Here is a 25,845-nt window from a genome sequence, read left to right as displayed (position 1 = left end):
TGATGGCTCCAGATTGAACGCTTTCCTCCCAATATTAGGCACAAGAGAAGGATATCTGCTCTTGCCACTTCTATTCAACTTTATACTGGAGGTTCTAGTCAGAGCAAGAAAAAGAAATAAAGGGCATTCAGATGGGAAAGTAAGAAGTAAAACCACTTCTATTTGCAGGTGACATGATCTTATATGTAGAAAATTCTAAGGAGTCAAAAATACTATCAGACTAATAAACAAGCTCAACAAGATTACAGGATGCAAGATCAATATACAAAAATCAATTGTATTTCTTTACAATAGCAACGAACAATCCAAAAATGAAATTAATAACTCAATTTACAATAGCCTCAAAGAGCATAAAGTATTTAGGAATAAACTTAACCAAACAAATGTAAGACTTGTACACTGAAATCTACAACACATTGTTGAAAGAAATAAAAGAAGACCTAAATAAATGGAAATACATCACATGTTCATGAATCAAAAGACTCACAATTGTTAAGATGGCAGTACCCCCCAAATTCATCTACAGATTCAATTCGAGCCCCAGCAAAATCCCAGCTGTCTTCTCTGCTCAAATTGACAAACTAATCCTAATATTCATACAGGAATTCAAGGATCCCTGAATAGCAATAAAATCTTGAAAATGAAGAGCAAATTTGGAGGACTCACACTTTCTGATTTCAAAACTTACTACAAAGTGACAGTAATCAAGACAGTGTGGTATCAGCATATAGACAGACAAATAGGTCAAAGAAATAGGACCAGAGTCCAGAAATAAACCCTCACATTTACAGCTAATTGCTTTTCAACAACACTGTCAAGACCATTCAATGGGGGAAAGGACAACCTTTTCAGCAAATGGTGCTGGAACAACTGGATATTCACATGCAAACGAACAAAGTCAAACCCCCACTTCACACCATATATGAAAACTAACTCACGATGGATCAAAGACCTAAATCTAAGAGCTAAAATTGTAAAACTATTAGAAGAAAACCTAGGTGGAAATCTTCATGACCTTGGATCAGGCAATGGTTCCTTAAATATAACACCAAAGGCACAAGAAGCAAAAGAAAATATAGATAAATGACATCATCAAAATAAAAAACTTCTGTGCTCCAAAAGATATGATCAAGAGAATGAAAAAACAACCCACAGCCTGGGAGAAAACTTTGTAAATCATATACTGGATCAGGATTTGTATGTAAAATATATAAAGAATTCTTACAACTCAACAATAAAAAGATAAAGAATCTAATTAAGGGGCCAGCCCCATGGCTGAGTGGTTGAGTTCATGTGCTCTACTTTGGTGGCCTAGGTTTTCACCAGTTCAGATCCTGGGCACAGACGTGGCACCACTCATCAGGCCACAATGAGGCAGTGTCCCACATGCCCCAACTAGAAGGACGCAAAACTAAAAAAATATATATACACCTATGTACCAGGGGGCTTTGGGGAGAAAAAGGAAAAATAAAATCTTTAAAAAAAAAAAGAACCCAATTAAAATGGGCAAGAGAGATCGGAATAGATATTTCTTTAAAGAAGATATACAAAAGGTCAATAAGAAACTAAAAAGATCATTAGTCATTAGGAAAATGCATATAAGATACCACTTCATGCCCAATAGCGATGGTTATAATAAAAAAGACAGATAATAACAAGTGTTGGCAAAGGTGTGGAGAAATTGGAACCCTGATACAATGCTGACAGGAATCTAAAATGGTGCAGCTGCTTTGGAAAACAGTCTGGCAGTTCCTCAAAGGTTAAGCAAAGAATTGCCATATGACCCAGCAATTTCACTCCTAGGTACACGTGCAAGAGAATTAAAAACATTATTCACACAAAAACTTGTATATGAATGTTCATAGCAACATTATTCATAATAGCCAAAAAAGTAGAAACAATTCAAATGTCCAACAAGCAATAAATAGATAAAGTGTAGTATATCCGTACAGTGGAATATCATGCAGCCATAAAAAGGGACGAAGTATTGATACATGCTACAACATGATGTACCTTGAAAACATATGTTAAGTGAAAGAAGCCAGACACTAAAGGCCACGTATTGTATGATTTCGTTTATATGAAATGTCTAGAATAAGCAAATCTATAGAAACAGAAAGTAGATTAGTGGTTGCCTAGGGCTGGTGGGGAGGGGTAGTGGTGTGAGGTTGACAGCTAAGTTTCTTTTTGGGGTAATGGAAATGCTCTCAAATTGATTGTGATGATAGTTGTACAACTCTGAATGCATAGTAAAAGTCACTGAATTATACACTTTAAATGAATGAATTGTATGGTATGTGGGTTATATCTCACTAAAGTTGTTTAAAAACAACATAAAAGAAGAATGAGGAGGAGTGATGTCAGCAAGATAGCAGAGTGAGTTGTTCCCTTTGTCTCTCCTCTCTTAAATTACAACTAAACAGACATCCATTAACCAGCAGAGGGTTCCCTACGCAGCACAACAGGACGCCTGAGAGATCCACGCAGCCAGACATCTGAAGGTGGGCAGATGGGACCCCCCAGGAAGCAGTGGAACTAGGGGAGTGACCCCCACCCCCTCCTGGTGGCAGTGATCCGGGTCGTGGATCTTCATACAATGGCCAATGTGACTGTGAGTGGAGGCAGGGGCAGCCTGGCCTGTGTGTGAACGCTTGCAGAGTGATAGTAGCCTGGCCTGTGGGAGCACACACCCTGCTGCAGTGACCCCACCCACCCACTCTCCACCAGAGGGCAACCCATGGATCACAGCGGCCCAGCCCATACCAGCGCAACCCACTGAGCAGCTGCAGGCCAGCCCATGTGAATGCAGAGTGGCCCCACCAGCACAACTATGAGCAGATGGTGCAGGAACAGAAATAACAGCCCCTGCCCCTACCCCACAAGTAGTGGCAGGTGACTAGAAGCTGCAGGAACCACAGCAGAAACTCTGACCCAGCCCCCAGTGGCGGCAACTCCAACACCAGCTCCACCAGCAGCAGCGGCTATATACAAGTCCCCAGGTCCCCACCAGCAAGAGTGAGGCCCGTGATCCCAGCACCCCTGGCAGTGTGCAACCAGCACCTCAAGACAAGCCAGGAACAGCAGCACAGGTGGTGCACAGGACAGCAGCATCCAAGCCCAGGGAGAGCCAGTGGAGGAACACGAGACCCAGGGGACCAGGACCAAAGTAACCAAAGCTGCACCCAAATAAGAAAAGGTGTTTACTGCCACAAATGTGCCAGCGGAGGATCAATTCATCGAACACCATGAGGAACTACAGTAACCCTGCAGAACAGAAGGAAAACGACAACTCTCCAGAAACCAAACGTGAAGTCACAGAAGTCTGTGATCTAACTGACAGAAAATTCAAAAGAGCTGTCATAAAGAAACTCAATGAGTCAAAGGAAACTCGGAAAGACTGTTCAATGAGGTCAGGAATAAAATTAATGAACAGAAGGAATACATCACCAAAGAGAATGAAGTCCAAAAAAAACCAAAATGAATTCTGGATATGAAGAACACAATTAATGAGATAAAAAAATAATGTAGAAAGCATAAAAAATAGAGCACATCTTATGGAGGAGAGAATCAGTGACCTCAAAAATAGAAACCTAGAAATGCTTTAGGTGGAGGAGGAGAGAGAACTGAAGAAATTTTATGAGAAATATCTGACTCAATTACAAAAAGTAACATAAGGATTATAGGCATCCCAGAGGGAGACGAGATGGAGAAAGGAGCAGAGAGTTTGTTCAAAGAAATAATAGCTGAGAATTTCCCACAACTGTGGAAGGAACTGGACATACAAATACATGAAGCCAAAAGAACTCCTAATTACATCAGTGCAAAAAGACCCTCTCCAAGGCATATAATATTAAAACTGGCAAAAGTCAATGACAAAGAAAAAATATTAAGGGCAGCAAGGCAGAAGAAAATAACCTATAAAGGAAGCCCCATCAGGCTTTCAGTGGATTTCTCAGCAGAAACTCTACAGGCTAGAAGAGAGTGGAATAATATATTCAAAACATTCAAAGACAAAACTATCAGCCAAGAATACTCTATCCAGCAAAATTATCCTTCAGATATGATGGAGAAATAAAAGCTTTCCCAGATAAACAAAAGCTGAGGGAGTCCATTGCCATGAGACCTGCCTTACAAGAAACGATGGAGGGAGCCTTTCTACCTGAAACTAAAAGGCAAAGGTTTACAAAGCTTTGAGCAAGGAGATAAACAGACAAACAGAACCAGAAAACTGCAGCACTCTATCAGAACAGGTTAGCAAACACTTATAACGTAAAAGATAAAGGGAAGGAAAGCATCAAAAATAACTGTGAACACTTCAATTTAGTCACAAACTCACAAGACCAAAAAGAATAATTTCTGACCACAAAAACATAGAAGGGGCAGAGGGAAGGGATGGAAGCTGCTTAGGCTCATGGAGATAAGAAGCTATGAGAAAATGGCCTATCTCATCTATGAAATATTTTATATAAACCTCACGGTAACCATGAAACAAAAAATCAGAGCAGAGCCACAAATCATAAACAAATAGAAAACTAATAAAACCATCACAGAAAACCATCAAATTGAAATGCCGGACAGAAATACAAGGAAAAAGAAACAATTTCCATTGTATGGAACAATCATAAAACAAGAGATAAAATGGCAGCATTAAGCCCTCATATATCAATAATCACTCTAAATATAAATGGATCAAATTCTCCAGTCAAAAGACTCAGAGTAGTTGGATGGATAAAAAACGAGACTCAACAATATGCTGCCTCCAGGAAACACATCTCAGCTCTAAAGACAAACATGGGCTCAGAGTGAAGGGATGGGAGACCATACTCCAAGCTAACAGCAAACAAAAGAAAGCAGGTGTTGCCATTCTTATGTCAGAATATGGAACGAGGCTCAGAGGTATATTGTCATAGGGCAGCTCATTCAGTGAGGAGGCAGCGGCTGTCCACTCTTCACAGTGATTGGTTGTAACTTTACAGTTTTATTAGTGATAGGGAATTGGTTAAAAGTGGTCACCTTATATCAATTTCGGGGAACAGTTTGAGTTTTGTTTATGATGTTTAGAGGCATTAACAAGAAGTGGTCCTAGTTAAGTTCCACTTGTTTTGCAAAACAATCTAAATGGACTTTTGCTTGTATGAGTAAACTGGTTTGTCTGCTCAAGAGAAAAAAAAAAGAAGAAGAAGAAAGAGGAGGGAGAGGAAGAGATGCCTCTCAGGACAGACTGTGACTCCTGATCGCTGGAGCCACCCCTCAGTCAGGCCATCCCCTGCCCTACCTGTCCCCACTCCTGGTCTGACACCTCCAGCTTGTGCCCCAAATCCATTCTGCTCAAACATGACAATCATTACGTGTGAACGTTCGTCTGGTCAGACCAGCTGTTCTACACACCAGCCTGGTGAGGAGTTTATTTTTGGCTCCTCTCAAACCAGCTACGAAGGTGAGGGAGAAGTGTGGGTGGGACACAGCCCCTCTGGGCAGTGAGACCAGCTGCAGGGGTGGCCCAGGCCTGGGAGAGCCAGGGGACTCCCGCCCAGCAATGGCTGTGGCCGTGCCCAGCTGTGGCTGGGTTAAGCCCCCAGCCCTGAGAGGGTCCGAGTGTGGCCGTCAGGATCCTGGGGCCCCTGAGCAGCCTCAAGTCTGTGCCCCTGGAAGCCTGGCCCCCAGGGCCCGGTGCTTCAGAGCGGTCCTCAAGGCCTGCAGGATGGCACCCTGGCTGTTCCGTACGTTGTAGTCACTGAGCTGCAGCAGGCGGTCAAAGTCTTCCTCCTTGTAGGTCATGTTGAACAGGGAATAGGGTGAGGTAGCCCCAGTGAGGTCCACCTGGCCGGCCGGGAGCTGTGCAGGACTGCGCTGGACACCTGCCCAGGGGAGTGAGGGGGTGAGGAGCAGGACCCATAGGCCTCCACAGCTGGGCACGGGGTTGGGCTGCTCCCCACAGAAGGGGCTCCCTGCTTCTCTCCCAGCCCTCTGTGTCCTTTGCCCAGAATATAAATGTGGATACTAGGATGCTATTTGAGATAGGAAGGATTTGCTCCCCACATTTCCTTGCAGCATTACCCTTCTTCCACAACTCACGCAACCCCATATCTGTCACCTTCGGGGGTAAGGTGGAAACAGCCAGAACAGCAAAGTCAATTAGGTTAGTGAATGGATACTTAAAAACCCAGGATGGAAACAAGAGTCTGAAAACCAAAAGGCTTTGCAAGAACCAGTCTTTGTTGAGAGAGAAAGAGAATTCCAAGATGTGGGCTGAGCATGTTAAGAGTAAAGCTGGAAGGTTTGGAAGTATGGCGGGAACTGGAAAGCCAGGAATAATGCACAAAGGCAGAAATTAGGTTTTCCCACCAAAAGGAAATAGAAGTCTGGCCAGTTGGTGGAAGATGAGGATTGGAAGGAACGTGATGAGGGTTTAGATTCTGGGGGCCCCGGAGTAGAGGCCCAGCTCCCTAAGAAAGGACCCCAGCCTGGGCTGGGGCAGGATGATAGAGAGGCCCACTGAAAACCCAGGTAGGTTGAGGGGAGTCAGAGAGAGAGGGACTGGGGTCTCTCTGTCCTGGCCTTTATGAAGTCCTCCAACAGCTTGGTGCCTGAGCAGCGGTGGAGATGGCTGCAGACAGGGACAATGCGGGAGGGCCTCCGGATGCAGGAATTCCCACACACCACCCCATAGGGCAGGAGAGCAGAGGAGCCCAGGTGTAGTTAGGGGGACTAGGGAAGGGAGAGGCCCAACAAGCCTGGGTCATAGCAAAGAGGACAGCAGCACAGCGACTTCACAGAGGGCCCCTGTGGGGATGTGGGCCTTCAGGCCAAAACTAGATTGGACCAGCCTGAGACTCTCCCCCTCCGCTGACCACAGGGGAACTGGGGAGGGGCCAGGCTGCCAGGCTGTTAGAGAGGGAGGGGCTGCCTCACCAGGGGCCGAGTGGTCCTTGAAGGAGGCATTGACAAGCGGGAAGTGCAGGAGGACAGGGGCATCAGGGCAGGTGGGGTCCAAGAAGAGGTGGCACTCCCTGGGCTGGTGCTGGTCCTGAGGGCTGGGCTCCACGTGGGGGAACGGCAGCCCCTGGCCCCGGCAGTACAGCTCTGTGTGCTGCAGCACCTGGGGGGGCAGAGGGCGGCCCAGAGAGAACCGGCTAGTTCCCGGTCATCCCAGGTCAGCGCTCAAGAAGATGCTAGGACGGCTCCAGCCCAGACTGACTGTTCAGTGTCAAGACAACCTGGTTCTGTCCTGTTCGTGGCCCAGTTAAGCTACATGGTACCTCGGAAGGAGGTGAAAGATCCTGGCAGTCTACTATGTTGTTTGGTTAAAATCTGTAGATGCAGTACAGACCTAGCACCCTGCCTCCACTTAGGATTGCTGTTGCTGGGTTTTCAAATCCCACAGCCTAGAGGGCGCTAGTAGGGGACCCACTTCTATATCATGGCCCTACCCACCGCCCCCCAGGGTCCCCAGTGAGGCCCCGGGGGGATGGATGTGGACAGGACAGGGTCTCCTCTCGGCTCTGTCCAGCTGTTCCCCCTGCCTGGAAGCCCAGGGCCCCAGCACCTCCACAGCCCTTCCCAACCAGGGACGCTGGCAGGAGCCTGTGGGTCAGAGCCTGTCAACCCCCCTCCCCTTGGGAACCAAGGAGGTCTGGGCCAGTGGCTCAGGGGTCCTGCTGCTCAGGAGCTTAGCCTGGCCAGGCAGAGGGTCTGGCACCTCAAAGGGCGAGGATAGGGAGTAGTCAAAGGAGAGTATGAGGTCCAGCCTGCGGCCTGGCCGGAGCATGGCGGGACAGCTAGTGTTGAGAAAGAAGCCGGCATCCACGAGGCAGAGCTGGCGCTCCCATGGGGTCAGTTGGCCAGGGGTGGAGTCTCGCTGGCAGTCTGACAAGGGAGACAGCTATGGTCAGGGGCAGCCCCTCTGCCACAGATCATCCATCCGCCCCCTTCATATCACATTTGCCTCCATGTCCCCTTCTTGCCTCTGGTGTCACCCTCTGAGCGCACATGCCACCCCAGCCCTTCCCAAGACCGTCTCCAGGCCACATCCCAGAAGTGGATGCTGTGACTCCCCCCACCCCAGGCCTCTGCCAGTCCCAGCCATGGTCCATCTCCACCTGGGAGCCCAACCTTGTTACCTGAGGACACATGGCAGTGGTCCTTACCCGCCCAGGTGGAGAAGGCTTTCTGGCCACAGTAGTCCTGGTGCAGCTGGAGGCCCCGGAGGAAGTTGGAGCTGTGCTGGTGGAGCGGCCTGTTGGTCAGGAAGCCCTTAAACGCCTGGGCCAGTGCTGTTCCAGGCTGCAGCCAAGAGGTCTCTGGCCTTGAGGAGGTCCTTGAGGAGGCAGAGGGCTCCTCTGGGCCCAGAGAAACAGACATTGGTCCAGTGAGGGGCCTGTAAATGCCTGGCCATGCCTCTCTTCTGACAGCCCACAGGCCCCAGCCCCTGCAGCCTCTGAAGGGGAAGTGGCCTCATCCTCGGCTCCCCTCACTGTGTCCCTTTCCTACCTAGGTCCCTGATCTTGTCCTTGATATGCTGTCTCCAGTCGTCACCAGAGCTGGTGAGGTCATACCAGGCATCCAGCAAGTTCAGGGAGAAAATGTTGCTCCAGATACCTGGAGGCCAAATCCCCATGAGAGGTCAGCCTCAGGCCTCAGCACCCTGCTCCCATCGCCTGGAAGCCAGTGGTCCCCCACCCTTAGGTGCGGATGGAAAATGGGAGCAGGGAGCAGGCTGCCCCAGTGGGGCTTCCCCAGCTCAACCTTGGCCCTTACCCGGGGGCTCTGCCAGACCCGAGTACAGGAGTCACGTCCAGTCAGACAGGCCCGGCCCGAGACTGTCCAGGGTCTTCAAAGTGACCACCCTCACCTTCCAGAAAGCAGATCCGGGACTCAGGGAGTCTCCTCATCAGCCGCCCCATGAAGAACTCAGAGCCAAAGAGCTCGGAGGGGACGAAGGCACCGTACTTCAGGAACCCGACCTCATAGGGGGAGAACTCAACCCACTCTGAGAGAGGAGGCAGAGGCAGGGATGGGAGGAGAGCTGGCTGGGGGGAGCCCGCCTCTGACAAAGGCCAAAGGTACTGCCCCCCAGCAGGCCACAGCCTCCTCCCTGCCTGGCTGACCCCTGGGCTGACCACTCCCCCACCCAGCCCCTTGACCACAACCCCCCCACCAGCCCCGACGCCTACCCACTCCCCTCCAGGACAGCGAGCTCCACTGGCTGGCTCATCAGCCCTCAGAACCACCACCCTTCCAGGTGGCTGCACAGGCGATCTGTGCAGGAGTTTTCTGTTTGAATTCTCTGGAGACTCACAGGGCGCAGAGGAAGTGTTTGTGTATGCTGTGTGTGTATGTATTGGAGGGTGAAGTGGACAGAGCTGAGGACTGTACCCTTGAAGTCGAAGGTCCCCAGATTGTTCTCTTTGACATTGAGGCTCAAGTAGAGGGGCAGGGGGTTTTGGCCCCGCTCCAGTGCAGCTCTCTGTCCTGACAGCTTCTGATCCATCACCTAGGGTGGGGGCATGAGGGCCTAAGTGAGGTTGGGAGCACCATGGAGGAAGCAACTCCACCAGGACAGGAGTGGGGCAGGGGCACAGGCTGGGGGTGAGGAGGCAGCTCCCCCATCAGGATTCGGGTGTCATACGTGGGTACACACATTCAGTTCCCACTCCCACCCCCAGGTTCTGACCAGCCCCATATGCAGGGTCGCCATGTAGGGCCATGCAGGTTGTGCACTGCATATCTTCATAGAGTACCATTTACAAGCACCACAATGTCAACAGTGACACCCCACCCCTGCATTCTGTGGTTCCAGCGGCCCCAACTTTATGGGTTAAAGGGTGGACCCTGACACACAGACACAAAGGCACAACACACATACCCATCCACATGCGCATGCACACACACTCATTGCTTTCCCGAAAGGACACAGGAATCCCCATTTAGTATACATTGTAAGCTCTGCCAGGGGATGGGCCACCCCTTCTGGGTTCCCCTTAATGCAGTTCAAGTTTCAGCCCCTCCCAATGCTTTCCTGACATCCTTGCCTCCCCTCCGCACCCACTTCTTTCCTGCTTTGCACAGTGTGCAGTTTACCCCAGTGTTCATTCTTGCCTTCTGTTTCTAATTTTCTCTTCAATAAAATTCCAGGCCCTGCCTTTGATGGCCAGGACTGTGGCTTGCCTTTTGGGGAGGTGAGCCCCTCACCCCTCTACCAAGCCTCACCGAGTTCTAGGGGCACAGAAAGTTCTCCTTCTGTCCTGGACCAAACATGCAAATAGGGTTCATCTCAAGCGACAGTAAGGCGAATGGTGGCGGCTGCGTGGAGCCTCACCTTGGGAGGGCTCTGCCGCCACAGGCCCTGGGCTGTTTCTGATGGAGCCGTACGTGTACCACGAACGTGCATCCCTCTCCTAGGCTTTCTGAGCTGGAAGGCACCTCACTCAGCAGCTGGACCTTGGGAGTTCCCAACCTACCAAGTCAGCCCTTATCATCGGATTTACTTAGACAGCGTGTTAAATATACTGATCAGGGGGCTCTTCTGAGAATCTGCAGGAGCCACTTAGGAATTTGCCTTTTTAAAAATCTCCTCAGGTGGTTCCGATGATCAGCCAGGTCTGTGTCCCAGGATTCTAGCCCAGCAGTGAGGAGTCCCCGTCCACACCCACGGGGAACCTCCTCTTCCCTCCTGGCAGCCCTCTGTCACGAGATAAGAGCACTCATGTGTCAACCACAGTCATCACTTCCCCAGCTCTTCAGTGATACCCAATATGACTTGAGTTACAGGAAATCCAAAGGGAAATCCCCAACTAAGTCTCGAGCCCGCTGGCAGGACGATTCGTCGTATCTACAAGTCAGTCCTATGGGTGTGAATGTATGTACTTGTTGAGTGAGAGGGGGCCTGATTAATACCTGCAATTTTTCTTTAGGAATCCTGTTTGCCTGCTCTTTTGACATGTACATTGAGGGAAAATGTGTCCTTTTACTACAGATGCACAATTTCTGCCCTGGGGAAAGGTTTGGAAAAGGGCCAGCACCCCCCCATCTACTGAGACAGCTCCCAGTCTTCCTCTTCCTTTGACTAGCTACCAGTAAGTCACCACAGGCCTGTCCGGCTCTAGCCCCCCCGTTTCCAAACGAGGACCCCCAACTCTGCAGAACACCACTCTGACGACTCACGGGTCCCACCTGAAGCGTGGGAGCGTGGCGACATGTTGATGTGGTCTGGGCATTGTATGGGGTGGGATTAAAGCGTGTGTGCAAAACCTTTTGTCCAGAGTTGAAGAAAAACACTTAAGACCTTCTTAAGTCAGGAAAAGAGAAGAGAAAAACTGTGAGTTTCTCCTTGAGGAAGGGTGAGCCGCTCCCAAGCAGCTGAGTACGTGCCAGCAAAAGATTAAAGAAAAACGTTTCAAAGAGATGGTTTGAGAAGCACTGATCGTAACAGGTGCATTTTACGGGTGGGTTTTCACCAAAACCAAAGCGACAGTGTAGAAGTATGTAGACTAACCATGTTCTGAGTAAAGTTCAGGGTATAATATTTCTCTAATAATATTTAATATGAATGAAACTGAGGTTCGTTATGAATGGAGTTGTATTTTCCGACACTTTAAACTGACTTTTGGTACTGTAGATTAGCATGGGATAGAGACGATAGGTAAAATTTGAAACCAACATGAAATTTTTCTGAATAAAGAATTATTTTAAAAAGCATACAATGAATGCTGGCTTTAAGACATAAAACATGATAACCCAGAAAAAAAGAAACAATATTTGAAAAGCTTTCATATGGCGACAAAAGTTTTAAAACCACAAGGGTGCTATTTTAAGAATAGATTGTTGGGGCGGGCCCCGTGGCCGAGTGGTTAAGTTGGGACGCTCCGCTTCAGCGGCCCAGGGTTTTACCAGTTCAGATCCCGGGCGCGGACACCACTAGTCAGGCCACACTGAGGTGGCGTCCCACATGCCACAACTAGAAGGACCCACAACTAAAATATACAACTATGTACTGGGGGGATTTGGGGAGAAAAAGCAGGAAAAAAAAAAAGAAGATTGGCAACAGTTGTTAGCTCAGGTGCCAATCTTTAAAAAAAAAAAGAACATTCTGTTGTTCAATAATTTTACAAGATTTTTTATTCTTGTGAACAACAAAAAACTAATTAAGTTTGACTTTTTAAAAATGACTATAAACCTTGTCCATAAAACCATGCATTAAGTCATTACTGGAGGATCAAACGGCAATTAAAGTCTTCTTTCTAGTCTCGGATCAAACTGCATTTTCTAGTACCTCATAAAGTGAACCATCAAAACCAGCTTCTCCCACTCATAGTAACCAGATGCTACCACCAGGCAGAACAGTCAGTTAATAAAACACAACACTCTCAAAACCGAACATAAACTTAAACAGTAGATCTAAAGAATACACAAACTATATTAAGAAAATAAAAATATTTCAAGTAATTACATTGGTTTGATAAATTCAATGCCATTTCTATAAAAATCCCAACAACATTTATCATGAAACTTGCGTAGCTGATTCTCTTATGTGTACAGAAGAAGAAAGGGCCAAAGGTAGCCAAGGTGATTCCGAGAAGAAGCCAGGTGGCGGATGGGGGTACGTTTGCCCTGTCAGATACCAAGGTTTATTACAAAGGTAGAGTAACTCAGCCACTGCGATACTGGCACACGGATGGAGAACCAGCCCCATTAGAACGGAATAGAACTCAGGAAGAGTCCCGTGAATATATGAAAGCTGACACACGACAGAAGCAGAATCAGATCAGTAGAGAAAAAAAAAATCAATAAGTGATATTGGGAAAGTTTGCTATCCATATGGGAAAGTAATAAAACTGGATTCCCATACACATAAGACCTGCCGATAAATTCAGGGTGGATTAAAGGCCTAATTCTGAAAACCAAATCTTTAAAACTTTTATAAGAATATATAGGGGGCCAGCCTGGTGGCGCAGTGGTTATGTTCCACTTTAGCGGTCCAGGGTTCCCTGGTTCGCATCCCGGGTGCCGACATGGCACCACTTGGCAAGCCATGCTGTGGTAGGCATCCCATGTATAAAGTAGAGGAAGATGGGCATGGATGTTAGCTCAGGGCCAGTTTTCCTCAGCAAAAAGAGGATTGGCAACAGATGTTAGTTCAGGGCTAATCGTCCTCAAAATAAATAAATAAATAAATATTTCTTTAAAAAAGAATATATAGGAAGATCTCATAACTTTGGGGGAGGGAAAGATTTCTTAAGGAAGACACTAAAAGCACAAACTGTAAAGAAAAAAATGATACACTGGATAATATTAAAATTATGCATCAAAATCTATTAGAACTGATAAAGACAATATCTAGCATATACAAAAAATTGCCACAAAATATAAAAAAGAAGAATTAAATAGAAAAATGGAGAAGGATTTGAGTAGGTAATCCGTAGAAGAGGAAGTTGCAGTGACAAACTTGCAAATATGATGTCACACTAAAAATCAAGGAAATGGAAAACTACAATAAAATTTCATTTTACACCTATAAAATGAACAAAAATTGAAAAGCCTAAAGAGCATGTAGAGGAAAAGAAACGACGAGACACTGGTGGTGAGAGTGCGAATTCATACGAGCCTTCTGGAGAACAATTTGATAACAGCTGGGAAAGTGGAAGGCACACTTACCCAATGGCCTAACAATTCCACCGGTGGGTAGACATCCTCAAGGCTTAGAGAATCTCTTACACATGTGCACGAGGAGACTTATACAAACCATTCGTGCAAATATTATATTTTTCTTAAGGATATATATTTTTACTAAAGTCTATGTAATAAAGGTGTATATAATAAAGGTATATAAAATACATGTTATGTAGTTATGTTATGCATTATGTAACACAATAAAGTGTACAGATTGCAGATAGGCATGTGATGATAAACCTAAATTCAGGATGGTGGTTACCTCTGGGGGTGGGAAGGAAATGGGGCTGCGGAGGGGTCCCCAGGGGGCTTCAGCCCTTTCTGTAACATTTCAATTCCTAGGCTGGTTGGTGAGATCATGCATACTCATTACATTATTCTCTATGCTTTATGCACTTTCTTAGGTCTGAAGCATAGTAAAAATTTAATAACAAATATTAAGATTTTTACAACAAATATTTTTAAACGAAAAAATAAAAAATACGAATGGTTGGTGATTTCCAAGTAGCATTGTGCTTGCCCGCAAGAAAATGTAAAGAAAAAAATTCAAAGCAAATTCATTTTTGGTTAGTTTACATGATAAGCATTCTTGGTCAAAGTCCTGAAAAGAAAGATAAGAATCCTTCCTCTGCTAATTTATTTGATAGTTTACTTTTTTGTTATGCATATTAAAGAAACTTTTTGAGTTTTAATCCTTTCAAATGCTTTAAAAGAAACTTTGTTCAGATAGCTCTGTGCAGTAAAACAACAGTGAAACAATCACTGATTTTAATAATTTGATCAGTTCATCTGAGATTTAGCAGTTAACTTACTAAACTTTCCTTAAGGAAGCAATATATAAAAAATGCATATGTTCAGTTTTGTCTTGATGCTGTTTGCACAATAGTAAAGAAATATAACAGCTAACACTTCATGCTTACTCTATACCAAGGGACCACTGAGTACTCACAACAACCTTATGAGCTAAGTACTATTCTCATTCCCATTGTACAGATGAGAAAACTGAGGCACAGAAAGGTTAAGTAACTTGCTTGAGGACACAGAGCTGGTAAGAGGCCCTGGGATTAGAACCCAGGGAATCTGGCTCCAGAGTCTGTGCTTTTAACACTACCATGAAGATTAAGAAGAAGAATACATTTCATAACGCAGTATAACTGAAATAAAAGCTGTTGGAGCAATCTCACTGACTCAAACACACCGCAAAAGCTTTGTTTACTTTACTGACTTTGGCATTGACTGGTCCCTAGCTCTCGGGAGATCCAGCAATTCTGTTTGACGGCAATTAACCGAAGAATAGCCTGACTCAAAAAGGCGGCATCTCCAAGTTGGGCAAACACTGAAACACTGGAGTTCCCACTGCCTTGAACCAGGTCGCAGTCTCTCCCACCCTGGCAGGAAAGGCGCGCGCGCGCCAGCCCCACCCGAGCACGCGCCCCGCCCCGCACGGGCGTCCTACCTGGCCGTGCAGCATGGCCTCCAGCGCCAGAGCCCACAGGTCCACGAAGGTCACGGGGTGGCCCTGCTCCGCCCGGAGCTCCAGCTCCCGCCGGTAGCTCTCCAGGCGCTCTGGGGAGAAGGCGTCCAGCTTGCTCTTGGCCAGGTGCTCTCGGGCGTGTCTGATGGGTCCCTCAAGGTCTCTCTGCGACCACTCAGGGTCCCCGTAGAGGTGGGCCATTGTCCTGGGAGAAAAAAGGGACCGTGCAGCAGGAGGCCGAGGCCCAGCACGGGTCGCTGCAACTCTTACTTCCCTCCCTCTGACTTCCAACAGGGCTCCTCCTAGCTGGAAAATGTGTCTCAGGGCTTCCTCGCCTTCCAGATCAGCACTGTCCGGTATAAATATAGTGTGAGCCACGTATGTCATTTAAAATTTCCTAGTAACCACATTTTTAAAAAGTCAAAAGAGATCAGTAAAACAATTTTAATAATATATTTCATTTAATTCAATATACCCGAAAATTATCATTTCAACATGTAATCAATATAAAAAATTAACAAATTAATTTTTTTCAAACTTAGTCTTCAAAATTCACTGTGTATTTTTTATTTATAACACATCTCAGTTTGCTCTAGCCATATTTCAAGTGGTCCACAACCACATGTGGCTAGTGGCTACTGTACTGTCCAGCTCAGCTCCAGACCCTAGTCCAGTTTTCATAGGTCTGTCCTGAAGCCCTTTAAGACTCTGTTTGTCAACAACTGTCACCTAAACTCCTCTGAGGAGTTTATTCCTCTTTTACTCCTAAAAGTCACATTTCAATAAGACTCAAAGGAATGAATCTCTAACAGTGAAAACTCTCACCTCATCACAGACAGGGTGGGGTGTAGGGAGGCCAGATTGTCTTTAGGTAAAATTGCATCTCTTGACCTCAATTTCCTCATCTATACTATAGGAGCCATAGGAGTCACCACCCTAGAGAGTGTTGTGAGGATTAAATGAGGTAATAATTAAAGAAAAACAAGCTACCAATTTGGAGTGCCGGGACGAGTTAGATATGTTAAGTGTTTTACTTGGGCTGTCCCACTCCCATCCTGTGGAGTATGTGCTATTATTGCCCCCATTTTGGTGATGAGTCAACTGAGAATCAGAGGAAATAAGTTGCTCAAGGTCACCCACCCAGCCAGTAGTGGTGTTGCAGAGACTCAAACCAGCTCCTTCTGAAGCAGCTACCCTGCACCTCTCTAGCAGCATGGAGTGGACATTGGCAAGGCCTGGCTCGTGGCAGGACCTCTGCATGTGTATTTCCTCCCTTCTCAGAAAGCCACTTGACTCCCATGAGACCATACTGCTCACAGCCACTTGGCTTCCCCATATAGAGGGTCCCTCTAGCCTCCACTCCACTCCCATCTGGGGCCTGCTCATCTCTGCTCTTCCAGTCCCCAGGGCCCTCACCATGTAGAGCCCGAGACGCCCCCGAAGTAGGTCACGCAGTCCAGGAGGCCCAGCTTCTGCAAGGCCAACAGGTGGCCGTAGAGAGAGGTCATGGCCCGAGCGCCTCCTCCTGTGGCCATGATGCCCACGACGGGGACCTGGATCACACACAGACACAGGCTGGTCTAACAAGGACAAGGATGGAGCTGCCTCCTGCGTCCAGGGAAGGGACCTCGTGGTCAGGGCCTGATGGAGTCAGGGTTAGAGCTAGTGTCCAGCCCCTCCCCAGGAAGTGACAGCTCTCGGCCCTGGACAGAGCCCCAAAGGGCGTTTGAACCCCAGAGCTCAGCATGCCCCACATCTCCCCCACATGCTCCCTGCCCAGCCTCAGCTGGCTGGAGTGTCTGGAGAGGGCAGAAGAAGCAGGCGCTCCCTTGAGTCCAGGCCAAGGTGTCTGCGCCACATCCCCTGCGCTCCCAGACCTCGTGCTCCTGCAGGTCCCCTTCCAGCTGCAGGGCCTGCTTCAGGGCCCTGGCCGCCACCCGCTTCCTCCTGCTCAGGAAGGCTTTCTCCTCCGCACACAGGTCGAAGCTCAGGTGCACGGCCACCTCCTTGGGGCTGGAGTGGTGGAGGATCCAAGGGTCAGGGGGCACCTGCATCGCTCAGCAGCTGCCAAATTACCTCCCCGCTCCCAACCCCAAGGACCACCCTTTCCACAGCGCTCCCCTGCCCCCTGCCCACCCCTCACGGCCTTCCACAGATCGGAGTGTCCCTTACCAGTCCTCAGTCTTGAGCTGCAGCCTCACTCCTGGGACCTGAAATCAAAGCAAGAGCCCTGCTCGGAATGTTGTAAACCCCAAGGGGAATGTGGGTGCCCCTACAGGCCTTGGGCTCCCCCATCTTTATCCTCACTGGCACTTCCCATCCAGTTGAGGCCACTTACATTTGTAGCAGGAAGGTCAATGGTCACCTCCTTCCCCACAGCCAAGGACCTCAGGGGCACTGTGAGGTGCCCTGCTGAGCTGTCTGAGTTCCAGCCATTGCTTTCCGAGCTCTGGAGGGAAATATACAATTTTTCGTTTATTCAACAAATCATTACTGAGTATCTAGACAGTGATCCAGACAGACACAGTCCCTCTCTGATAATACAAAAATAATTACAATATTTACAATTATTATTATTAATTATAAAAATAGTTAATATTTATTTAGTGTAGTAAGCTAGTATTTATGGTTCTCACTGACTCGTGTGTATGAATCTATAAAGAAACTGGTAGTGAACAGATTTTATTAAGTTAGTTAGAAAGGGTTGGAAAAGAAGTAAGCGGTGTGATATGATAGAGTAACTGAGGGTGGGTATGTGGGGTTGATTGAGGATGGAGGGTCAAGGAGGGCCCCTCTGAAGAGATGCCGTCTGAGCTGAGATCTAAAAAAGGAGGAGTAAGGGGAGCAGGCAGTGTTGGAAGGAGCCAGAGAGGATGGGGAGAGCAGTTGGCATGTTGGAAAAGCATGGAGAGACCAGGATGGCTGGAGCATCATGAAGGCAGGGGAGCATGGGACAAAATGAGGTGGCAGAGGTGGCAGGGGCCGGGCTGGGCAGGGCCTTCCGGGCACACCCGGGGGATTTTCTTCTAAGAGCATCACTGGAGGAGCCACTGGAAGGTTCAGACAAAGACCTGCATGGTAGAGCAGCCCCCCTATGCCCACCCCAGGTGCCCGGTGGTCCTCCCTATCTGCCAAGGGCACAGTGCCAAACTGGGGGAGACTGACAAGGCCACAGGGGCCGAGCCTTGGCAGGGGGAGGGCCAGGGAGGGGCCCGCAGGAGCTGGAGTTTGCCCAGCCTGGGGTTGGCGGGAGAGGTCCAGAGCTGACACCCACCCTCAGGCGCCCGCTCAGCTCTGCCTCTTGAGCCGCCATGTAGTGGAAGCAGAAGGCAGAGGCTGTGTCCAGAGCAGCCGTCTGTGTGTCCTCATATGACCCCTTCAGCACCAGCTCCAGCTCCAGCTTATCCTGATCTAGAGAGAGAGCGGGCAGGTTAACACAAGGGGAACAAGGGGAATAAGAGCCTGGAACCCCAGCAAGGACCCGGGAAACCAGCAGTACTGCCCAGACGTGGTGGAGGCAGGTGGCTGGACCGTGGCAAACAGGATTCTGGAAAGGGCCCTCCCCAGCCTGCCGGGCCCCCCAACCTCCATGGGACTCCCACTGCCTTGACATGCTCTCCCCAGGGTCAGGGGGACCCTCCTGCCCAGAGGAGACCTGTTGCCCTTGTGTTGTGTGGGCCAGAAGGAAGAGGCGAGCTGTGCCCTGCACAGGTTTCCCTGCTGCCCTCGTCTGTCCCCCACCTTCCAGGCGGAGGCCAGACCTGGTTCTGAGCGGGTCTCACCTGCGACAAGAGCCGTGCTCCTTGTGCTGTCCAGACGGACATCCAGGCATGATAGCTCCCGGGCCTGGGGCAGACCACATCATGGGCCAGCAGCTCTCCAGGGGAAGCTGAGTTTCCCTCAGCCTCGCCCTCTGACCCCGGCTGTTCCAAATCCACCACACACAGAACAAGAAGCGGGGTCCAGAGTGGGGCTGGATGCAGAAACCCCCCACCCCACCTTTGATCCACTGCAGCTGCTAAGGCAGATGTCTGGGAGCAGCCCGGAGAGCCCATCTACCCTACTCCCCAGCTCTCCTCGATTTGCCAAACTTTCTGGACTCTCCGAAAGGCCCCAGCCTTCAGGCACAGTTCTTTCTTCTCTGTTTCCCTGGGGCTTCAACCTGCAGGATGCATTCTACTACAACTGCTCCCAAACAGCAGTACGCACACCATTGGTCCACAGGATGAGGGCACGAGGCATTGGAGAAACACTTAAACTTCTAGCAACTAGAATATCTCCTGACTGTCCTCCACTTAACGGACTTGCCACGTGAGCCTGCTGCGTTCTCTCTGCAAAGGGTGCCAGCCGATATGCCTGAAGCCCGCTGCACTCCTGCTACTAACTCTCCTGTGGAATTGCTGAGTTTAACAACACACCGCTGGATTCCATCACCTAAGAGGCAGCTGCCGTAGGTATAACTCTATTTTAACGTGTCTTTGAAAAAGTAACGCTAGCCCATCAAACAGGCACTGGCCCGACCCTGAGGGTGGATGCCTTCTTCAGTTTGGGGCTCTAGGTGCCTTACTCACCCCACGTTAGGCCAGGCCCTGCTCCCAGGTCAGGCCTGAGTTGCTGTTCGGGACTTGACTCTGAGTGGAAAGTTTCTAAAGCATCTCTTGCCACCTTGTGCCTATTCCTGTCCCCTGCAGCTTCATGAGCTTGCTGTGTTTAAGGAGAGCTGACCAGGACTCTCCACGGTCCAGAGTAGGAGCTGATTGACCCCCTGACCCTAACCCAAAGCTCCCAGATTGGAAGCCCTCCACACTGGAAACTCCCTCTGAGCCTCAGTATTAACGCCTGAACCAGACCTGGGCCTGCATGGCTTTCTCACCGCCTTCCAGGGCTAAGAACTACGAGTTGATCACATGTGACTCAACACCGTCAGGAGCACCGAAAATTCCCCCCACGCCCTCTCAGCCATCCAGCCTCAGGCCAGAACCTCCTCTCACCTGAGCCTCAGCCTCCCCTCTCTCCATGTTCCTTTCAGCCCCAGACCCCTCCAAGCCCTGCAGCTCCTGACCACAGACCCAGGTGACCACCAGGCTGGGGGGCCAGGGCCGGTCTCACTGCAAAGCCTTGCTCTTGCGTTGGCCCAGCCCCCAGGCAGCTGCCCTGCCCCACCCCGACCCCAGTGTCTGCTCTGGGGCCCCCCACCCCCTCAGCTCCCCCTCACAAGCCCGGGGAAGGTGGTTACCACAAGGACGTTGTTGGTGATGAGGCTTTCTGGGCGGTCTGACCTGGAAAAATCAAACCATCCAGAGTCTGGCTTTGCAAAGGCAAATGCTTCCGGCACTGCCCTGCCCCCTCACAGCCCACGTAGGGCTCCCTGGGTGAAGCTGACGGACTCTAAGTCCTGGAAACAATCCAGGGTGAGGGGAGATGCTTCTGAAGAGTGAAAGGTAAGGAGGGAGAGGGAGAGAGAGGAACAGAGAAAACGCTGACCTTCCTCTCCTCATTTCTGTAAGGGGATCCCCCGACCCAGATGGGCAGAGCTGGGGAGATGAGAGCAGCAAACCTCGGCTGCATTTACCAACAGGAAGATGTGGGTCAAAGACATTTCCCTGAACAAAGCCGGGTCATGAGACGCTTTCTGGGCTGTGGGATATCACTCACGTTTCTTCCATCAGGAACTCCACATCCAGCTCCTCCTGCCCCTGCAATCAAAGATGAGCAAGTGGTCACCATTTACGGACGTCTTTCTGGTGGACACAGTTCTTTTACCTGCGTTGGCTGGTCATCTCAAGCAGTCTCTAGGGAAGCACGCATTAAAATTCTTCCCGTTTTACAGAGGAGGAAATTGAGTCTTAGGGAAAGACGGGCTCCCTACCCAAGTCACCCACAGCCAGTGAGTCCGCAGAGAATAGGTCTCTCTCCCCTGCAACGCTGAAGCGGGAGACGAGGAGCACAAGCCAAGGGAGGCGTGAGGATGCCCAGAGCCCATTTCATCTTCCTCTTGAGGGGGACCCAACCCCAGAACTCTGCCTTCCTCTGACCCCACCCTTCACAGCCTGGAGAGAGAGAGCACAGAAATCTTCCTATAGCAGGCCTTGGGCACCACAGAAGCATCAGAGGAGGATCAGAGGCAGTGAGCAGGAGTGACAGAGCCCCGGACTGCCCAAAGGGTTAGTTACCCTGAGCTGTGTTTTGAGGGACCTTAGGAAGTTCTCCACCACCCCATACCTTCCTCCCATAGAGGACTAAAATTCCTCTACTGAGTGGTTCAGTCTGTAGCAGTCAACTTAAGCCTTCTCCTTTCCTATTAAAATGTAAATATCTCTGGGAGGGGTTTCCATCTTCCGTGAATAAGTTTAACCCAGCAGCGTCCCAACAGATGGGAGAAACTGCCACTTGCCCAGCCTGGAGCCCAGAAAGGTGGGGCCCACGAGGACTCCCCACCCACCTGGGGACACAGGGAGAAGGTCTTCCGGAGAAGCTGGCCAGGGAGGACTTCTGAGACGTCATAGAGAACCTTGAAGCAGGTCTCATCCTCTGTGACTGAGTCCTCGTCATAGATGCTCAGCTCCAGAACATTCTAGGGGCCCGAGAACAGCAACTTAGCACATTACTTACTTGCAGCTGTAGCTCACACCACTGAACCCTTACTTGGTGGTCAGGACTAGAAAAGATGATTATGGGTCCATGCCTTGTACTTCAAAATAAAAATAACGGTAAAATTTAAAAGTAGTAAAAGGAAATCCAGCAAGGTCCTGATTTCTCACTGCTAATGTTTGTTTTTATAAAAAAATAGAATTCTTTCAAAGAGTTTTCCAGCCCTGCTTTGCTGGGTCCCTAAGGTACCGGTACAGGCACTGTCTTCAGAGTCCTCCGTGCGTTATCTCGTTTAACCTCACAACCACCCAATCAGGAGGGGATTCTTACTATCTCCATTGCACAGATGGGCTTGGAGAGGACCAGCAGCTTGTTAGACATCAGGCCCACAGCCACTTGATGGGTTTACACCTTCTCTCCAACACAGCACATCCAGGCTGGGGCGTGGGGACACCCTCCTCCCCATCCCTTTCTCCGACTGAGCCCTGGGGGAAGGTACACGCCAAGAACCCTCCCTGTGGAGGGTACGGCCTGTCCTCGGGTGAGCAGCTGGGGGTACCCTGGCCTTTACCTTGACCTGACTCTGGATTAGGAAACTGAAGCTCTCGTTCCATATGGGATGACTGGAGTTGGTGACTGTTTTGGTCCTAAACTTCGTTCCAGGTGCGGTTGGCAGCTGTAGGATCACATAGGGGTCTGCCTCGCTCACTGCCAACATCAAGAGAAGTGTCAAGAGAGAGAATTTCTCATATCCCTCTTCAGGGGCCTCGCCAGGTTCCTACTGAGACCCTCGTGGCCACCGTGGACAGTCCAGCCCAGCTCCAAGGCACTTTTCTCGGCCTTTCCCATAGGACACAGTCGTCCCTACACCCCTGGAGCCCAGGAAACGGTACTCACACAGGTCAGCCCAGCCCAGGCTCCGCGCCTCCAGGACCTTCACGGTGAGCCGCCAGCAGGCAGAGGCCTCCCCCTGGAGAGAAATAGCCGACTCCTGAGTCCCTCCTGCTCATTCACAAGCCCCACCAATCTGTGCAGGGGCTTCTCTGGAGATGCTCAGTGACATCTCATTGCCAGGTGTTCTGGGGCTAAACACCCTTCGCTCACCACCGTCCTTGGGGCATGGTCCCAGGCTGCAGCAGTCAGGGAGTGGCAGACCCCTCGGGGAGTGGAATTTTGGGGCCTCGCCCCTTCAGGGACAAGACTGCACGGTGTAGTGGAGAAAGAAGGGAACTGAGGGCCGAGGAGTGACCACCACACTGGGCATGTCAGTTTGGGGTCTGCACCCCCAGTGCTCACAGGGAGGGCAGCCCTGGGGTGAAGCATGTGACCCTGTTGCCCAGCATCCCCCCAGCTCTCTGGATAGGAAGTAAGCATGTGACTCCAGGGAGGCTGAACCCCGGGGAGCCCAGGGGTCTGTGATGGCCACAGGTATTCACCCACTCTTGAGTGTGAATTAGGGAACTCCAAGAGCATCAGGCCATTACTGTGAACAGAGGGTGAGGGTCATTGTGTATTAAAATGCTGGTGAGGCCACATCAGACCACAGACAAGCCCAGTGGGGAGGAAGAAGAGACTGGGTGGGCAGAAGCTCAGAGGGGCAGAGAAGACGAGCAGAAGTAGGTGGCAGGAGGAAAAGCAGAGGGCAGGTAGAGGGGGCTGGGTCCTGCAGGGGACAGAGCACTAAGGGGTATCTCAAACCCCTACTGCTGAGGTCCGTGGCACTGCAGGGATCCAGGGGGATGTTTGGGTTTCTGTTCTTCCTGAGGCCTGGCTGTGTCACTTTTCTTGGGCACCCTGCACAGGTTTATTATAATAAGCCCCTGTGATCTGCAAGTGTGGTCCTTGCAAGGTGGACATTCAGCATCCCATGGTTGGGAGATGGCGTGATAAGACCAAAGCTTCTTCATGCTTTGCATTCTTCCGCAACCAGTGCCACTTCCATGGCTCCCACCTGGACCCTGGCTCTGCTCTGCACAGGTGCCGTCTTCTAGAGGCCAGCTCAGTGTCCACGGGACCAGCTCTCCACTTGCCATGGAGAAACTTAAAGGACAATGGACCACAGCAAAGCCACTCCAGACGAGTGCCCCATTCCTGCGCTTCTCCCCTGGGTTTCCTCATCCTCCCTCTCCTGTGGCTTCATGCTGAGTGTCTTTGTCATTCCTGTTGGCTTCCTGCAGGATCCTGGGAGTGCCTTCCTGCTGAGAGTCTTAGCCATCAGCTCTCCCCCTGTGTGGGGACTCTGGGGCCTCCTCCATCCTCCTCCCTCTGGAGAGGCTCAGTGCTGGCCCCTGCCTGTCACTTGGCATGTGGCCCAAGGAGTTTGAGGGAGCTGGAGTCCCCTGACTTGGGTCCAGAGTATCTGTGACCACGGGGTCTTCAGCAGGAAGAGAAAAATGAGCAGGCCACGTTTTCCCCTGCTGGCACCCATTAACCCATGGTGGGGTAGTGAGGGGAGGTTGGAGAGAAGGTGGTGGAAGCTGCAAGCATAGTCTCAGGCTCTGCACCTCCTGAGTCAGGCTGAGCTGGTGTTCCTGGACCACACAGCAGGCACGTCCCAGAGCCAGTCCTGGATGCCCGGCCTGCCCTGCCAGCCAAGCTCTTGCTGTGGGGGCAGGCTCCAGAGTCCTGGATGCCTGGCCTGCCCTGCCAGCCAAGCTCTTGCTGTGGGGTCAGGCTCCAGACTTCCATTCCAGCAGGAAAGAGGCTGGGCAAAGCTCACCTGCCCCAGGAGCCAACTTGAAGGTTGGGGGTCAAGGGCCCGGTCTCAGGGACTCCGTTCCAGGAACATTAGCTGGAAGCGAGGTGCTTCCAGATGTGTGGGCGGATTCAGGCTCCCAGGGTCAATGAACTTTGGGCTTCAGTTTTGCCCCTAGGCTGGGTCTAGGCTGAGCAGAGGGTGGAAGGAGAAGGATGCCCAGCTTTCTCTAGGGAGATAGGACTAAGGGGAACATTCCAGAAACCTCCACAGCCGGGCTCTGAGGCTCAGGGCTCCTGATGGGAGGAGGAGATGGAGCCAGGGCCGTCCAGCCCCTCCACCACCCTGCTTCTGCAGCCTTGGGTTCCTCCCAGACTCCCAACAGGGCATTTCTACTGATGTCCACGTTGGGGAGGGTCCTCCAGACTCAGGCTAACATGGGCTGCGGCAGCAGGTGTTGTCCTTCAGTGGAGGGTCCCCGGTCTTCCCCAGGGTTCCCTGGTATCTGGCCTGTCCTAAGCAAGTCCTCTCCAGGAGCACCAGTCTAGAGTTCAGGCCTGGGTCTCAGCACCAAGGCTCCAGCAGCCTGGCAAGGTCTGTGAATGAGGCAAATGCCTCAGGACAGTGAGCTTGGCACACTTTGCCCCCTTCATGGCCACTGTCTGGGGCACCAGCAGAGACCTGGGGAGTCAGTCCTTCTGGCCTTGGTCTCTGGTAGAGGATGAGAAATCTGGGCTGAGGGGAAGCACTTGGCAGGGGTGGGGAGAGCAGTTTGCAGGCCTCCCTGGCCTGGTCACAGCCTCATGGCTCCTGGGCCCAGTACATAATGGGCAGTGGATGGGGATTTGGGCTGGCAGAGCTCCTGGGACACACAGTGTGGTCCCGGGGCTCCAGCCAGTTCCAGGAAGTCCGCTGCCTGCAGAGGTGGGCTGTGGGCCTGGTGGGGTCTCTTCTGTGACACACAGCAGCTGATGTGGCACGGGAGCCTTTGCAGGGAGGAGGGGAGGGGCTTTCAGGGGACTGCCGCCTGGTCACTCATGGTGGACAGGGGAGGCTCTGGTCTTCTATGGATGCTGATCATCCATCCCAGCCATTCCCCATCCCCAAGCACAGACTCTGTCAGCCTCTGCCTCCCACCCTTGGCCTCTGCCTAGGTAGAGACCCCAGGTCTGAGGCCAGGCCCTCCCCAGTGGCCAAAATCACCTCCGTTTCAGCTGTGTGAAGCTTCTTGGAAGGCACCCTGGCCCCAGGCCCGCCCCTGAGTGATGTCCACCGACTCGGACACACTGTTACCTGGTGAGGATGGCCAAGTGGTTCCCTGGGTGTCAGTCTCTCCATGCCAACCCTTCCGGCTCCCCTCCAGCCCCTGCCAAGATGCCAGCTCCCTAGCTGGCTGACAGCAACTATTCCAATTGGA

The 25,845-nt window shown here is 50.6% G+C and overlaps 1 protein-coding gene across 1 annotated transcript; it reads right to left on the bottom strand.

Moving 5' to 3' along the window:
* Positions 1-257: 257 nt before the first annotated feature.
* On the bottom strand, positions 258-25,845 carry PLA2G4D (phospholipase A2 group IVD). Its single transcript, XM_023619415.2, has 20 exons — positions 25,722-25,845; positions 22,631-22,703; positions 22,305-22,441; positions 21,585-21,716; positions 20,798-20,838; positions 20,379-20,421; positions 18,925-18,988; positions 18,417-18,553; positions 17,481-17,591; positions 17,315-17,352; positions 17,020-17,155; positions 16,559-16,695; positions 15,125-15,347; positions 9,376-9,493; positions 8,852-8,989; positions 8,491-8,598; positions 8,148-8,339; positions 7,700-7,866; positions 6,913-7,099; positions 258-5,858 (listed from the first exon to the last, which is right to left on the bottom strand). Exons 1-20 carry the CDS (start codon positions 25,764-25,766, stop codon positions 5,632-5,634), a joined length of 2,454 nt encoding a protein of 817 aa, XP_023475183.1. The 5' UTR covers positions 25,767-25,845; the 3' UTR covers positions 258-5,631.

Source organism: Equus caballus, chromosome 1 (assembly GCF_041296265.1).
Source record: "Equus caballus isolate H_3958 breed thoroughbred chromosome 1, TB-T2T, whole genome shotgun sequence".
In the NCBI taxonomy this organism is placed as follows: domain Eukaryota; kingdom Metazoa; phylum Chordata; class Mammalia; order Perissodactyla; family Equidae; genus Equus; species Equus caballus.
This window is presented reverse-complemented; position numbering and strand designations above follow the sequence as displayed.